General features: G+C 33.9%; 1 protein-coding gene across 1 annotated transcript; it reads left to right on the plus strand.

Annotated features, from left to right (window-relative positions):
• The first annotated feature begins 875 nt into the window (after positions 1-875).
• On the plus strand, positions 876-18,118 carry PK1-R (Pyrokinin 1 receptor). Its single transcript, XM_017633090.1, has 5 exons — positions 876-2,164; positions 2,310-2,856; positions 17,088-17,344; positions 17,697-17,846; positions 17,961-18,118. The coding sequence occupies exons 1-5, from the start codon at positions 1,556-1,558 to the stop codon at positions 18,003-18,005; spliced, it is 1,608 nt and encodes a 535-aa protein (XP_017488579.1). The 5' UTR covers positions 876-1,555; the 3' UTR covers positions 18,006-18,118.
• Positions 18,119-18,321: the final 203 nt, after the last annotated feature.

An 18,321-nucleotide genomic window follows, 5' to 3' on the forward strand; every position in this document is an offset into this window, starting at 1 on the left:
CAGCTTATTCTTTACAAAAACCCATATAAATATAAATGTATCAAACTTTGTGCAATAAAAAAAAGTCCATAAAAAAAGTCGAGCTCTTTAATTTGGTTTCATAGGAAGATTTTTAGTATGCAGTTTTGTAGCCCCTTAAATTTTTGTATAAAAAATTGCAAGAATTAAGTATCACTTACCGTTGATTTTTGGAATTTTTTTTTACGGTCATGCTCATTTTCCTCCATACAAAAAAGGGTATAAAATAGAAAATAAAATGAAAATATCTGGATACGAATGTTTTCATTCCAATCTGGTATCGCAAGGGGCCAAAATGTCTAAGAGTTGCGTGCAGACAGTCAGCCAGATTAGACTAAACTACGATCCATCAAAATTGCAGTCTAACGGCCAATACATTTATCTCGGCCAAATGTAACGATAAATAATAAGTTTGTTAGAAAAAAAAAATTCCATTTAACAAATTAGCAATGTAAGGGTGTTTTATTTGAGGTTGACTGTATTTCATATTTACCCAAATCATATGCAAATCTAATCATCCCTAAAAGCGCACACAAAGCAATGCACGGAGCGAAAATTGTCGTTAATTCAAATGCAATCGAAATGGAAAATGAAAACGAAAAGAAATACGAAAACGTATGCATACAATTAAATCAGCGCTAGCAGCACATATGTACATACATACATATGTAGGTAGCTATGTATGGATTTTAATATATAGCACATACGAGTATAAAATCCATATTACGTATGTATTGTATTGTTTGTCGTTTTTGTTGTTGGGGTCTAATTTTGCCATAAATACGCGCGCATGCAACCTCGAAAACTCTTTGTGTTTCTGACAGCTGGAAGAGCTACACCAGCACCGGTATGCATGCAGCGGATGCAGCGCCCATAACTGAAGTTAACTAGAAACAGATCCAGGCTATTTACTATGTATAGCGGCTCACTAACACTGCCATTTGTGCGGGACATTTAAACGCTGCTGGGATTCGAGTTTAAACGGACGCGTTTGTAGGGTTTTCCGGCAAATAAACGGGCGCGCGCAACGCTAAAAAAATCATACATATTTTTCCTAATGAATTGGAAGATTTGTACATAAATATATGCATATACAATATTTGTATGTGAAGTGTTTTCCTATTTTCTTGTGCGAAGCTAGTGTATAGTGTGGCGCACAGTGTTGCGTGTTGACCGTGGATGCGGCGTGATTACAGTTGAGACGCGCGCTTACTTACTTACTTGCTAACTTACGTTTGGAGTCATATGCCGATATTCGCAATTACCTGGGAAAGTTTAGCATTGTCGTGGTCATTGGCGTTGTCGTGGTCGCTTGCGTCGAAGTGAAGCGCATTTTTCATTTGCAATTATTGTGATTTGCATATCGTCGCATTGAAATAATGAAATTGCAAAGAAAACACACAGTGCGAATTCACTTGCGGTTGAACTAAAAATAAAGCGAAGTGTAAACAAATAAACGGCGAAAATTTTAATATTGCATTAGAAAAAGTGTGAAAAACGAAGAATAAACATCGAATATTAAGCGTATACGCAGGAAATGACCGATACCAACAAAGTACTTGCATCGTTTGCACGTTTAGCTATGGCCGCGACAGCTACCACCCTAGACCCAAACAGTTGGGACGCAAGTGCACTAAAATCAAACGCAGCTTTATCCAATGCCAGCAGCGCGCTCTATGCGCTAATCAACAACAGTTCCTCCAATTCATTTGACGATCCATTCGCCGCCTACAACTACAACTATGACAATGCACAAAATGGCTCGCTTCATCACTTTTACGACCTGGGTCCCACGCGGGATTCACTCAAGATCGTAATACCGGTGACGATCATTTACAGTTTGATATTTGTAAGCGGTGTTATTGGAAATATCAGCACCTGCATTGTTATCAAGAAAAATCGTTCCATGCATACAGCCACCAACTATTATCTCTTCAGTTTGGCCATCTCTGATTTTTTGCTTTTGCTCTCCGGAGTTCCACAAGAGATGTACTTCATCTGGTCGAAATATCCGTATGTTTTTGGCGAATACTTTTGCATCGGTCGCGGCGTGTTGGCTGAGACTTCAGCAAATGCAACTGTGCTCACCATAACCGCCTTCACGGTGGAGCGATATATGGCCATCTGCCATCCATTTCTCGGGCAGGCTATGTCGAAATTGAGTCGCGCCATCCGCATCATTGTGNGGTCGCGGCGTGTTGGCTGAGACTTCAGCAAATGCAACTGTGCTCACCATTACCGCCTTCACGGTGGAGCGATATATGGCCATCTGCCATCCATTTCTCGGGCAGGCTATGTCGAAATTGAGTCGTGCCATCCGCATCATTGTACTCATATGGCTAGTTTCGGTGCTGACGGCCATACCGCAGGCGGCCCAATTCGGCATTATCATGCTGAATGGCATCGAGAAATGCGCTGTGGTGCGAAATATCATTCAACACTCATTTCAGCTGTCCACTTTCATTTTCTTCTTTGCTCCAATGTCCATCATTTTGGTATTATATTTGCTGATTGGCCTGCGATTGCATCGCTCAAACTTAATGGGTGCCACGGGTGGTGAGGTCGATGGTGGCGGCTTTGGTTACATTAGTACGGGCGTGAAAGCGGTGAACGGTAGGGGAAGTAGCGGAAGCGGCAGGGGCAGCGGCAGTGGACGGCTTCCCTTTGGTAGCAGTAGTTTCGCCCGAACGAGCGGAACACGCAAAGGCAACGGCCGCATGAGCATGCAGAGCACACAGAGCGATACGATGCTCTATCGTTATACGGGCGGGAGTCAGTTGAGCGCTGTGCGTGGGCGGATGAATCATTATGGAACGCGTCGCGTGATCAAGATGTTAGGTAAGTGCATTAAAGGGGTGCAAATGTGAGCATAACTTTAAATGTTTACGAACGCAGCTAAAAGAAAATCCAACAAGATCTGTCTTGAGGTTTGTTAGGGAATTTAGCTGGTGCTCGTATAATGAGCACCATATAGTTTTAGGTTGAAATATCCTGATCTGCTGCTACTTACGCTCTCCATGCGGCAGTTAAAACACCACGCTTTCATAGTTAAAAATTTAAAAGTACAATGTTCGTTTTTCTATAGATCTCTCAATGTCTTAATGAATACACATCACACAAACTTTAACAAATCGACCCTTAAACTCCTTTTGGCTTTCAAATAGCTCATAATACATATCGAGGGCTTACATATATTCAATACTCTCTACCTGCAATTTTCACAAAAAACTACTTTGCTCTGTCATCACCAGTGTTGCCATTTATTGTTTTTCCATCTCTCCAGATTTATAAACAAAAATCGCTATAATCCCGCTAAATCATTTCAATTCTGTAAACTCTTATGAAAAAATAGTTTATTTTATAATTTAGCAGTTCAATTGCATTTGATAAAATAAGTGATCATATCGCACGTTTTATAATACAGAGAAGTAAATCAAAATTTATGTTTTTTGAGATTTCGTCATACAGTTAATAAGATTTGTAAGGAGAATATGTTCAGTCTAGCAGATAACTATACTCCCCAGAAATGGCGAAGATATATGTCTTTCCATATGTCTTATGGTATAACAATTGTATGACTTGATTAAACTTCGATGTGTTTTCCTACAAAACTGAAATTTTGAAATATTAAACGTGCGATATATACATGCATGTGATGTCAAATTAAATACAAACCTTTAATGTAAGGTTGAAAATGCGAAAACTGTTGCAAGTAAAAAAATTAGTAATAGCAAACAGCGTTTAAGTCTCATCGATTTTTCGCAGTGGAAAATGTAAATGTATAGAATTTCGATCATTAATTAAATCGCTAAAAACTAGCTAAGTGCTCACAAGTAAACACTAAAAATCCCGCTAGTCACCGAATTGTAAATTTTACCGCTAAGTATAAAATAAAGTCGCTAGATCTAGTGGGAAAATAGTTAAAATGGCAACACTGTGCCTACATGCCTACGAACTGAGAGAAGAGTCGCAGAGCAGTCGATGTAGCCAAATTACGGAGCGTAATAGTTAAGGCAACTGTGGTGAAAACTATTGCTCTAAAGGCCGGTTGCACCATGTCTAGCTAACGCTAACTGGAGCTACATCCTTCAGTTAAGCACATCGACTGCGTTATCGATCACATGCTATGGGATGGGGCCGATAACGTCGATAGCGATGTTTAACTGGGAGTTAGAATTAATCAGACATGGTGCAAAGGGCCCTTAGGGTCAGTTTCTCAATGTATGGTTGGCACTAACTGCAGGTTTAACATTGTTATCGACGTGATTGACTCCATAACATATAACACGGATTCTATAACGTCGATAAAGATGTTTAACCTGTAGTCATTTTTAACCAGACATTGAGAAACTGGCTCTAATAGTGTTAGGTAGATTCTTGCCCCGCCCGATTTCAAATATGGTAGGGTATGAGCGTCTAATTACACAATTTAATAATTTATTGGTTAATATTTACTTAGGTTTTAAAAATCTATTTTTTGCTTCTTTGTTCACTTCGAAACAACTTTATTTTAGTATTTTTAATCTAAAAATATAACGAAGCATGTAATTATAACTGAGCGGCGTCACTATTTTTTTGAAAAAAAAAAAAAAATTCGCTGTCCTTAATTCAGAAATGCGCACATAAATTGAGACAGTCTTAGAGTTATATAAATAAGGTTCTCAATAAGTGCGGGCCCATTTCATAACCATATCAGTATTTTTTGCTTATAATTTATAATTTTGAAATTCTTTAACAACTTGTACAGTTTTTGACCGCTTATAAAATTTCCGAGCACTTTGGCCACTACTTACCTACTCACTTGTAATCGATTGTCCGCTTAATAAAAATTAATGATAGATCTTGTTGAATATTTTGGTAGCCTATAATGCTAAAGGCAGTGTCACACGATTGGTACATTTTTACAGATTTGTACATTTTTTATATTTGGCTATTGGTATAAAAAAAAAAAAAAAAATGGGACGATATTTTTTTACATTCACACGATTGGTAGATACAATACAGCGAACTTCTATTGAAGATTTTGCACAAATTGTTTTTTCGCGATTGGGTTGAAGAAAAATAAATGAATAAATAAAAATAAATAAATAATGTTCACACAATGGGATACAATTTGCACCGAATTTTGGATAAATGCTCAATCGTGTGACACTGCCTTAAGAGGAAACGCCGCTTACTTGATTGTTTCTCTTATATATTTACATATATAGCGGCACTAACTATAGTGACACTATTCAGTTGTTGAGATTAAAAACTTGCACAAGTCACGGACTTGTACGGTTTTTCTCTTCATTTCTCATGGGTGCAATAAGATTTGGTACGTTAATGTCTAAGTATCTAGTACGGTTTTTAAGCTCAGTCGGCTGAAGAGACAAATTTTTTAACAAGTGGCTATTTTAATTTAAAATGTCAAATTTTGACCATGTTGTCGAACTCAGCAATTCAATTAAATTGATTACCGTCTTTTTTAAATGAAATTATTTAGAAATCAAAATGGCAAAGCTTTCTGATTTTTTTTATTTTTTACAATACATTGTTCATTCCAAAACAATACAATAATTATGTTACATGGTTGCATGAACATTCTTTATTAGCTCGGGCCGCAGTAAGATAACTAAGCATACTTAAAAACGTATCGACTATTCAACATTTGTACTGGCTGTGCATTCGAATTTTTCTCACCATCTACCCAGTCGGAAAAGTAGTAATGCATTACATGCGTGATAAATAATATAATGTATTTCTTATGAGTTCTCGATTATATTACTGCTAACTATGTAATCAGCATTCTAATGTTTTCAAACAGTTTCAAAAATTTCATATTAAAAGACACATTCATTTCTCGATACTAGGTAATGCAAAATTGAATGCCCCACTTTTCTTAGGACATCGCTCTGGGAAAAAATTTGATTTTCGAATGTGAAAAGGATTGTTTTACTGATTATTTTTTCGATTACTATACATTACATTTTCCCACTGGGTAGTTTAGATTTTCAACACCGCAACATCAGACCAAATTCATTTAGTGACATATGCTTTTATTATTGTGATTGAGTTATTATTTTATTGTACTTCCAATCTTACATGTTGTTTATGGGTGACTATTTTCGTTTTCATCATTTATCATTTGCCAAATGTCTAACGATAATAATGATAATATTATTTTGGCGCCTTCACATTGGCAAAGTGTTTGGCCGAGCTTCTCCTCAAATTTTTTGTGTGCGTCTTGATGTAATAACACAAATGGAGGGATCTGTAGGTTTACGCCGCCTCCTAGCGGCAAATGAGAAGCTTTTCCATGGCAGAAATACACTCGGGGATTTGCCATTGCGTGCGGAGGAGCGGCCGCTGTTACATAAACTTTTTCTAATTTAGATGTTGCTCGGACGAGAAATCGAACCCAAGTCCTACGGAGTGGTAGTATGCACCGCTACCCACTCAGCCACAGCGTCCAAATATTTGCATACGAGAAATATCATGAAGCCCGCATTTTCTATCTATGTACATATCTACATTTATCTATTTTTACGTTTTCGTAACTAACTGTAAATGTTGCATTCGTACATCTGACATCTGTATTTACATAAATATGTATGTATGCATATGCGTAGGTAAATTCGTTTGTACTTTTAATAGCCAGGATCTATTAACACAACAATCAAGCAGTTTGCCGTGACGATTACATGCTGTGCGTCAATTAGAATTCAATTTGCTCCCCAAAATTTGGTATAAGATACATGGCGTAGGTACTGATAAGCGCATATTCTAACATACAAAAGTATTCATGTTGATATATGTATGTATGTACATATTTTTATGTTCATACTAACGATATTTTATTGGTCGCCCCATTGCATTTTTCTGAGTTTTTGTGGGTTTTTGGCGGACCTATAAATTACAGTTGCGTTGAAAAAATGGTTAAATAAAAAATTGAGTATTATTATTGGGAGTCTCATGCAGATAAACAGAGTTTTCTGGTAGAAGAATTTTTACGAAAAGTTGTTTTTTCCCCATATATGGAAAAAAATATATGGAAAACTTTGAGCGTTTTGAGCGACCTCTAAATATTTTTTGATTTCAAAACAGAAAAATAAGGGTATACTTTTTTGCGGTATAGATCAATCCTAGGGAGTGAGAGTGTAAAAATTCCGACTTTACTTTTTCACATGCATTTTTGGACCACCCTAATATGCACACATGTAGGTAGTATGTACGTACATATGTATATGAGGAAAATGGATATTCAAATAAGTTAAAGTGCACAGTATTATTAATAATATCCACACAATTACAATCCCCCTTGAGGATAGTGTTTCCCCCGGGCCCAAAGTTTTCAAAGGGATTTTTCTGAAAATTAATTTGGAAGATAAAAATTCTAATAGTTAGTTAAGTTTTTTAGTTTGCTTTGAATATTATAAATTGTAATAAATGTGAAAGCACATTTTTACATAGACATGCAATTGTGACGCAGTCTTTTCCATATTTGGAAAAAAAACTTGCAGAGACGTTATAAAAATACATATAGTCAAAACAACCGCTAATCTGGTCTGGCTTATGAAACATAGAAAGGTTTCCACCATCATCTGAAGTCACCAGATGCTTTCTAGTCTTTCACATACATAACTTGCCAGCAATCATATTGAAGTCTTTGATCAAATGCGAATAATTCGCATCATTTTACATATTCTCGTTCGCATCAATGATACGAATGTTTTGCGAATGCGAATGTGTACATGGGCAGAGAGTCCACTCTAATATTGTTGAACTAGCTTTAAGTCTGTCTAACCAGGGTGCGGGCAATAAACGGCTTTTAGCTAAACGGATAAGTGGTGTATCGAGCAAATTGATGGGTCGTCAACAAGTACTGCTAAAAGTCGTATAAGCAACCTAGAAATTATTTTAGATTCCTCCAGTGAAAGGGATGTAGGATTTCGAGACGTTAGAAAATGTGAAATTAAAGCTCAATTGAAGTCCTATCTTAAAGAAAAACGAGCTTATCTCGTTGAAAATTTTCTCAATTGGTGGAAAACTAAACTAAAATTACTTTTCTTGAACTGTATGTAATATGCCCCTTTTGAGCTTTGACAGAGAGCATTTGCTGGCCAAACGTCATTTTTTATAATATCGATAAATCGATTTTTTTTGTTCCTTCACTAAATTAATTCTCCAGAGTAAAAAAGTACATACTCATTATTTTCGTAAAGAGTTTACTAAAAATTTAAAAATGTATTTCTTTCGTAGTCAGCATTCTTGTAGTTCGAAATGGTATATATAAGTCTTCGAGTGAGTGATACAATTTATAAGAGAGAATGGAAATGAATATTTGTGTGATTAACAAAAAATAAAACTAACATACATATAGCTTATATAGCATATAAAATAAAATTCATTTTCAAAATGGACTCTAATTTGAGTAATAATATTATTTAGGTAGAGCTATAAAAAATTGGTTTCATTTGGCGGTCTTCAAGCTTTGTAAGCAATAAAAATGTTCAATTTAGAGTTTGTGGGCTGAGAATGATGTTGCATTTTTTTGCACTTTTTGAATAATGGGCTTTTTTTTTTATAAGAAAAGGTGTGTTTTGCCGAGCTTTGCGATGTTTGGAAAACAGCAGTCAACAAAGATGCAAAAATGGTGATTAGAAAAAAATATTTAGCAAAAACTAAAAAAATTTGGTGAAATATAAGTCTTTGGTGAAAAAGTAAAAATATGGTGGCCATAATGGATCCGACATTTTGAATCTAAAAAATCTGCTATCAGATTCGTAATCAGCTCCCATTTATATGAGTTTGTGCTGAAAAGCTAAAAATTTATAAAATTTGGTCGCCATTTTAAATTTTAAAAACCTTGCATCAGATTCGAAAACAGGGATCTTGAAACCCCCGCTTATGTATAAGTTTTTGGTGAAAGGGAAAGAGGTATAAAATTTGGCCGACATTATATTCAAAATCAGCGTCCTCAAGAACCCCAAACACTAACTTTCAACTCAATTTGGTTACTTCTCGACTTTTGGCCAGCAAATGATAGTCACCAAACCATAGTGCACTGTATATGTATGTCAAGCACTCGTTCAATGTTCTAATCATTTACAGGATTTGTAAGTAATGAAAACGATGACTTAAATGGTTTATAGCTTTTTTAATGTTACTGTTAACATTCGCATTCGCATTCGCACATTCGCATTTCGAAAATTCGCATTCGCTTTCGCGACGTAGACCTTACTTTTCCTTATCAATTCTGAAGGAGCTGGTTGTACTGCTCAACGTCAGTTTATATAGCCGTATCAGTTTCGCGGGGATACCACATTCAGACATCGTGGCATACGGACAACTTATTTTCATGCTGTCGTAATCGGACTCGGTGCCTGTCGATCCTCCTCTTGCGAGTGCTTCAGTCTTTCACAGTCTTTGTTTTTCAGCCGCGTAATTGCTTTTCGTAACTCGCCATAGTCAAGCGGTGGAACATCGACTCCATTACCATCTACTGCGGGCTCGGTTTCTTGTCCATCGCTGGCTCCAGCGTTGTTACCATTAAAAGGGTGAAAAATTGTTCCCTTCCCAATTTAAGCATGCCCTGGACTTCGGCAAACACGTCGTCGCGCAAGTGCTTACAAAAAATTGCACTGCCCTTGAAACCTTCTTAAGTCGCCAAACTTTCGAGTAAATTTTTGGGGCGGTTTTCCTGTTGGCCAGCATCTCAAGCTCTTTGTATAAAGGACACTTTTTGCAAAATGTTGCCAAATTATACCAATTTCAATTTAAAACCTGAAAAGCCTGAATGTCTCAATTTTCCTACTGAAAAGTTATATCAAGCAACAACATTGTAAACAACCTTTTTTTTCCTTTCTTTATTGAGTTCTCTCCTCCAATCGTCAAATAACTCACTTCTGAACAAGAATGATAGAATACAAGATTGCGCCCATCAGAGAGGATTTTTGATAACAGTTTTTGTGTGACGTCACACTGGTACAATTGCGAGAGAGAAATGCCAAAACGTGAGCAAGAATGCAAGAAGAAGAACAACCTACGAAAATATACGTTTTCTCAAAAATCGAAAAAAATTCCAGAAAGTATGGTGAAACTAATTCTATTGTCTAATAACTCTATCTCAGTCAAACCTGGTAAAAATTTCATAGGCTTATATAAATTTTAGTTTAGTAGGTTGAAAAATAATTTATATTTTTTCAAAAAATCGTTGCTTTAGTCTCCATACCTATGTTTTTTTTAAGAATGTGTTAAACTATTTCTATAACAGTAAATAAACTTTACACTTTATGTCTCACACTCAATCGAGTTTTTAATTGTACCAAAAAAATAAGTAGACTTTGACTGCTGATTGTTTACAACAATAACAAAGTTACTTTTGCTATGTTTTACTGTATTATCTAAAATAAAGTAACACAAAAAATTATATATTTAAGCACATGTAAAAAGTTAGTTTTGTATAGAAAAGGGTGCAATTAGGCCACAGTGCGATGACTAAAGTGCCAGCAAAAAGACCTATGCGCAGCAGACATGTAAAAAGCGCGTAAAAAGCTTAACAATAATTTCAGCTGGTGTTCAAATTAAATGCGAAATATTTCATTCATCAAATCGCAAATTTAATAAATTATGCATACATTTGTACATAAAGTATTTGTATCAATAAACATCGCTTGATTGTGTCTATGTATGTATTTAAAAAGGCGCCGTCACCAGTGTTGCCGCGCCGTCTCAAGAAAATGTATCACTGACCAAGCCAAAAATGTATCCAATTTTCTTTGTTTACCTATACATCTCATAATTTGTAAGAAAACCAAAAATTTTCAAGAAAAATACATCATTTAACCTATCCTAAGGAATTGGAATACATGTATATATATTTTTATTTTTCATAAAATCAAACATTTGTAATTTAAATTTATAAAGTAAATTTTTTGTGCACAAGTATTTTGCAAAGTAAGTATAATAAATAGCAAGTACACTCTAAAAAAGTATATATTTTTCGACAAGAATCAGTATAAATATAGGTCTTTATAATATACCCATAAATACACATATATAGAATGATTAAAATTGCAAAAATTTTCAAAGTAAAAATACATTTCCTACTAATAATAAACATTACTATATTTTAAACATTTTATGTGTAATTTTGATCTTTGCGACAAATTTGGTATGTAAATGTAAACAGGCAATATTTAATTTTATTATACTGCGTGCAAATTTGTACGCATTATAAACCAGTTTCTGGTTACCCCTCTTAATATGCGCAATAAACAAAAATTTTTTTAGAGTGTATTTAAAGTCTTTTCAGTAAAATTCATACAAATTTCCTTAAATAAATGAAATTTAGTTTTTTTTTTTAAGTGTATTTTAAACTACATTAAAATCTTCTTTCTTTTTAAATTAACAAATGAAAATATGTGATATGAAAGAGATTACTACAGAAAGAGTATAATTTATTTTATATATATGTATATTAAGATCTTGCTTACAGCATCCTTTTAAGCTAATTAAAACAATTGCGCTTATACCTATTTTGGTGAGATCTCTTCATATAAAATTTTGGCCTATTTAAAAAAGTATCCATATTTATACTGATCGGAAAAAATAAGTATCCCGCAAAAATTCGTCTAAAAATGTATCCAATTGGATCTATATAGATCCAAACGGCATCCCTGGCCGTCACCTTTACAAAGAAAACTGAACAGCGAGAATTGGTAATTGGACTCTATCCCCTATGAAAATTATATCATAATTACTATTCACTTTTTTGCTTCACATATGTATATAGTTATGTATACATTTACTTGTATTAGGTGCGTATAAATATGTGCACTCGAACTACTCGAGTGCATATTTGATATGGCAATTGAATATAGTAAATATTAATTTGAAAAAAAAAAACCTGTTTAACTACACGGCAAACATTTTTGCGACTTATCCCTAAAGCGAGTACTAAGGCGCGGATTAGTCTACAGGGGCACGAATTTTGCATTAGGTATATAGCAGAGTTTGCAGCTCTTAAAATCAATGCAGTTCAATTCAGTGGTTTGAGTGACTTAAAGAAAAAAAAAGCTTGTTCATGAGGAACTCTGAACTGCCGTCCGGTTTGGCTCCCATGGCAAAAATTTTTAAACAATAGAACCCAAACATGTCAAATAACTATAGTTTTTTCAACTAATTTCAATTTCCAGCTAAAATTACACACAAAAACGCCGAGAGACATGAATTTATTGTTGTGTCGTAGATTATAGATTTGTATGCCGTTTTTATAGATCAGTTGATTTTCCCCAAGATATTTTCATTTCAAGTTTGCACTGCGAATTAAAAAAAAATCAAACTTTAACATGGAAACTATTACGCACACGCTATGTACGAGTACGTCCAGTGGCGATAGGGCGTATGAGTAACATTATTTCCTGTTCCTATTCCATCAAAAAAATTATTGCACTTTATCATTTCACCATTCAAAACTGGTTTATTTATCCATAGATTTTCATCGTTGGTAGCTGGACTTTTTGGTCAAAAAACAGGAAGGACATAAAGGAAAAGAGGTTACAAAAAATATTTGTAAATTTTTAAATGTTTTCCTTGTTAAATTTGAATTTTTTTGTTTAATAAAAATGAATATATTTTGTGATAGTGACCTAATCTAGAGCATTTACAGTTTAAATTAAACCTTTTTCAAATTAAATGAAACCTTTTCCAGATTCAATGAAACTATTCAAATTAAATTAAACTTTCTTTTAAGAACGTTTCATTTAATTTGAAAAAAATGTCGCTTTATCTGAAAAAGGTTAAACTGGATAAAAGGTTTAAACTGAAAATGCTATAGAAAAACAGAAAGCAGATTACATAATTTATCTTTTTTCAAATGAACTGGAAGATGAAAGAGAAAATTAAAAAAAAAATATCAACGATTTCAATTCTCATATAAAAATTTAATACATAGTACCGTTATTTCTTTATGAGCCAATGATCGGATCTAAACCAAATTAAATGGGGCAACACCTTTCCGATAGAAATTGGAATTATCGAAATCGGTTGACGTGGTCCAAAGTTATGCAGTAACATACGTAAAAAAAAAATAAAAAAAAAATATTCCGACGAATTGATAACCTTCTCCTTTTTTTGAGTCGGTTAACAAAGTTTTTGAATCAACTTTTTTAAGGATTGGACGAGTCGTAAGTCTAGCCGACAAGACACTCAAAATCTGGGCTTAGGATTGACACTCTCATTTATGATAGGTTCCTAACTTCATAGGCTAACACACGCAGTTGCCGCACAAAAAATTGTTTAGCAGTTCTACCATAAGGGTTAAAAACTTGAAAAATGCTTAGGTGGATTTTCATTTTGAACATAACCGAAACATATTTATTTTGTTCTTCTCTTATAATTTTGTTTATTCGTTTGGTAGGTATGTATGTACGCTTTCGAAATTTTATCCGATAAGGGTTGGGTGGAGCACCCAAATCGGACATTAAAAAAGAAGTTGAACTTTTTTTGTTAGATAGAGTCTTTCCTCCATATGGGGAAACATAAACATTGACCAAAGGATTTCTTAGAATATGTAAAATTAATGCGGGATACTATAAAATAGCACAAACAAGAAAATCCACTAGACGACAAGTTCAACGGATGCAAGATTACGTTTTTGTTTTTACGTGGCTTAAAGTGGTTCTTGAGGCGATTCAACTTAAAATGAACTTTATATCCTCAAATGACGCTTACAAAGAGTTAAACCAGATTGCCTCGATTATTCCCACTTACTCCTTACGTTGCGCTTACATATTTATTATATTTATTTGCTTTAATTACACATGTACATATATGTACGTATTTATTTCATTAACATATGAACATACTAGGAACGTTTTAGATCCCGAAAATCCCGAGATTCTTGGTAGATGATCGCGAGATTTTCGGGATTTGTGCTTTGCACTGGTGGCCATAATAAAAACTCTTTTATTGTCCAGTGATGGCTATATTCCTTTTTTGTTTAATCATTAATATTTTTTTTATAAATATCTAGCTCATTATACATACATATAACACCGTGCGATAAACAATTTTACACACAAAAAATGGGCCAAACATAATTTAAAAAATTCAGTGAAATGTGCTTAGAGAAAACGTATGTATATCAAATTAAAGAGAAAATTCTGTAGAATTTAAACAGATTCAATTTTTTGGTGCAAAAGGGCGGGTGATTATACTTTTAAATTTTATCCTTGAATATCCTTGAAATTTTGGAATATTTATTTATGAAACGATAACATCCTCGAATTTCATCCTCATACATTTACCAGCTTGAAAAATTACCTATTCGTCCTTGTGAATCTAAAAAATTTCAATTTCTTAAATTCTGAAATTTTTTTATCCAAATTGCACTGAATTTTTTAATAAATTTTTGGAATTAATCATATCTTCGAAATTACAAAGTCCTTCAAAATGAATTCTGATGTCACAAAGTGCCGCCTAAATGGTCAAACATCGAAAACTTCGTTGTCCACTAAAAAGAATTAAATAGAAATTTTCCTATAGAATGAATTATATGCCGCCAGGAAGCCACTAAAGTCGGAAAATTGTATACTAAGAATGTTATTAAGAGCATAGCCATGCGTAAGCTCTTCATGTAAACAAATGTCAGAAATACATTCTTTGAAACAAAGTGTTGGTTTGACGTTTTTTATTTCCGTATAGATAGTAGAGAGCTAAAGGATTAAAAATTTTGAAATATAATTAAACACAAATCAAAATTATAAAAGGTAAGTTTTATTGGAATGAATCAGAGATATATGTAAAAATATGTTTGGCTTTTAGCTTTCGAAAGTGGAAATAAAAACCCGCTCATTTTTGGCATTTTTAGAAGTAATGCGTTTTTTGGTAATGCATAAAATCATTTTTAAATTTTTTTGTCAGTGCCCTCAAATCTACACGATTCGTTCTATTTTCAAAAATGAAGTACCAGATTAAAAAGCTTGACTTGTAGACACTAGAGGTAAATTTTTTTATTTAAGAGTTGCCACCTGTTAAAAAATTAGATAAATTTTTTTTAATATGTTAACTGAGTTATCAAGGGATGAATGCATGAAAAGGGTTTATTTCTTAACTACATGTAGAGGATTAAAATAGAAAGGTATCACCATATGGAAGTCAGACCAAAGAGGTTTATGAAGGTTTTAGCTTGCAAATATTACGAAGAGGGTTGCCACCTTTGTGTAAAGTCAAATTTAGTTAAACTAAAATAATAATTGTGTCAATCCAAAGGTTTACGACGTCGTATTTGTTTTTTTTTTTATTACAATCAATCATTACATTGTCAATCAGTGATTTGTTCTGATAACATTCCTTTTAAATTACTGGACTCTTAAATTAACTCAAGTATGTTTTTACTCCTCACTTATTTCTTGCTTAATATGTCCAATTTTTTTATTTTGCCTGATACTCATATTGATATACACATTGCAGTTACATTATTCCTTTAATTAAAGTGAATTTGATTTTTTAAACATGTGGCAACCCTCCTACGCGACACCTCACTTTTGAAAACAGAACAAACTATAGGAGTTGACTAGTAACCAAAACAATCAAAAATGTTTTAGAAAACTTTTACTGGTTTTGCGTTCTCGTACCCAAAAAACTTACAAAGTAGGGGAAATTGAGAGAGCAAATTCAACAGTTGAAAATTGTGATAGAGAGCTGCAAATTTCTGCTGGAAAAATGTTACCTTTTTGAGTTAAAGTAAATTTATTAAGGACAATGTTTGTTGGTTTATTTTTCGTCAATTTACTATTAATTTCCAGTTAGAGTGTTTTAGTGTGTGCTGACTATGGTTACCATATGCCATTCTTCGTTTGTACCATAATTTTCTTATAAATATACAAAAATAAATTAAAGGTGCAGCATGCTGAAATGTTTTTTGCAGAAGTAGTCGGTTTTGGTAGGTTGATTGTTGAAATGAAGAAGTTATAATTTCAAAGCTAATTTGTATTTAAAAAAGGGTTTTCTTATCCAAAACTATTCAATTGCATAAAATGCCTAATCGGAGGAAAATGTATAAACTGTACAAACAAATGTACAGCTGTTTCGAAGGTTGCAAGTTTTTGTAAATTTTGCATTCTCGTACTTCTGTGGATATTTTGTCCCTTTGATCGCTCAATACGAGTACACACTTTATATGTACATACCTACGTAAATGCTACCAGAACGCAAATTTTCCACTTCAAATTGCATTTACAGTGAAAGTATGAAAGTTATCCAAAAATAAATTGCATTTTTGAATTTTGCGTCCTCAATTTACTAAGAAGCAAATTTTCGTTTAAATTCGTCCATAATTCTATTTTGGACCACATTTTATATGGAAGGGAAGCACTGTGCGTCAGAGAGAAAAACTAAAAACGGAGCTTTACTAGATTTCGGGCCATGGATTCGCGATTATATTAATTTCTGTGTGCAAAATTGACAATTGCACTGTGTTATATGTACATAGAGGTAGACATTTATAAAAAAAAATTGTAACATTAAATAAACAAAAGAAATATAGACAAAAGTGGTCGAAATAAGGCGTTTCTTTTATTTCTACCACTAGTATACATATATATATGAAATTCTTTCAACCACAAAATATATTTCTTGATTTAAATTTTTTCGCCTCGAGCTTTGTTCGACGCACCTTAAGTTACTTTATCAGATTGATATACGCTAAAGTATTATTCAATACGTATTGTACAATGTATACATACACTTAATTACTGCCTTTTGTTTTTTATACTTATAAAATAATTTTCACTTTAAATAAAAAAGTAAGTTTCAAACCCATTTATTTATTATTTATTTTATTGGAGGGAGAGCTTCTCAAACAATATTGAAGAATTTTTTTCAATTTAAGTTGTTGCAAAATAATAATAATCTAAATCCCGGGACTAATCCCCGAATTTCGGGATTGTGATAACGAGATCCCGAAAATCGCGGGATCGTCAAAAGCGAAAAAATAACATCCCTATTACATACGTATATGTAAAGATGTATGTACTTCATTCAATATTATTAGTGCATGCTATTAATTTTGCTCTTCTTTCCAGTGGCCGTTGTCATATGCTTCTTCTTGTGTTGGGCACCGTTTCATGCACAACGGCTCATCGCCGTTTACGGCACGGCTGTAATGGGTGGCAGCAGTGAGAGTGGAGCTGGTGGCGCGGGTTCTGCCGACGATAAGAATCATCATGTGGTGATATACACCGTTATGACATATGTCTCTGGTGTACTTTATTACTTGTCGACATGCATCAACCCGCTATTGTACAACCTAATGAGCAACAAGTTTCGGCAGGCTTTCAAGGTGAGTAACTTAATCGGCTCTGTTTACTATGGGTGTATTCTCAGAGTCTTGCCAAGCCTTTGCACGTTACAGGGGGATTGTAGGGTTTGCAAAGCTGTCCCATACGAAAACCGGTTTTTACCGTGCAATATGTGCAATCTGTGCACCATGCAAAGGCTTTGCAAGACTCAGAGAATGCCCCTTTATGTACTATACATATGTACATATGTGTGTATATTCACTTGGCCATTGATTGGTGAACTGTTAACACTTAACTGAACTTAACATCTACATACACATTTGTTTGCTTATAAACACGCATAGATATGTGCATATATATGTATGTACTAATTGTTTTACTTATATCATTTAGTCGATATTGTTTCGAAAGAAATCCACTGGTTCTCTCAATTATCGACGAGCTCAACAATCGCAAAATTTACGTCGAAATCCTACGCTCACTTCGAGTACGCAGCGGGAATCCAGCGATTCGGAGGCACAATTGAAACACTCGGTGTTACAGGTGAGGTTTTTCTTGTACTTTGATATTTAGGTTCGCTTCTGGAACTTACAATTTTCTAATTAGCGTTGTAGTTAAACAAAAAAATTATGTTTCATCTAATTTTAATTTTTGTAGGCTGTATTGGATGAGCGCAAATCAAAAAACCAAGTTTTGCCATAGAACGAGTAGTACAAAGATGGGTCTGGACTAGGAAAGGTAATCCCGGTATTTTTTAACTCCCGTAATTTACACTGGTGGCAATGATAGAAACGCCTTATGTTGACCAGTTTTGGCTATATTTCCTTTGTATATTTAATATGTAATATTTTTTTTTATAAGTGTGTAGCTCAATATACATATAATACCTTTCACCAGGCAATTTTACACACAAAAAAAAAAAACAAATCAATATATTCGCGAAGCCAAGGGCCAATAGACTAAAATTGCGATCTTAATTTTTCTCTCTGACGTCAGGATTTTTATGAGTACTTCAGAA

This window comes from Rhagoletis zephyria, unplaced genomic scaffold, assembly GCF_001687245.7.
Source record: "Rhagoletis zephyria isolate East Lansing unplaced genomic scaffold, Rhagoletis_zephyria_1.1 Rzeph_scaffold_11088, whole genome shotgun sequence".
Lineage (NCBI taxonomy): Eukaryota > Metazoa > Arthropoda > Insecta > Diptera > Tephritidae > Rhagoletis > Rhagoletis zephyria.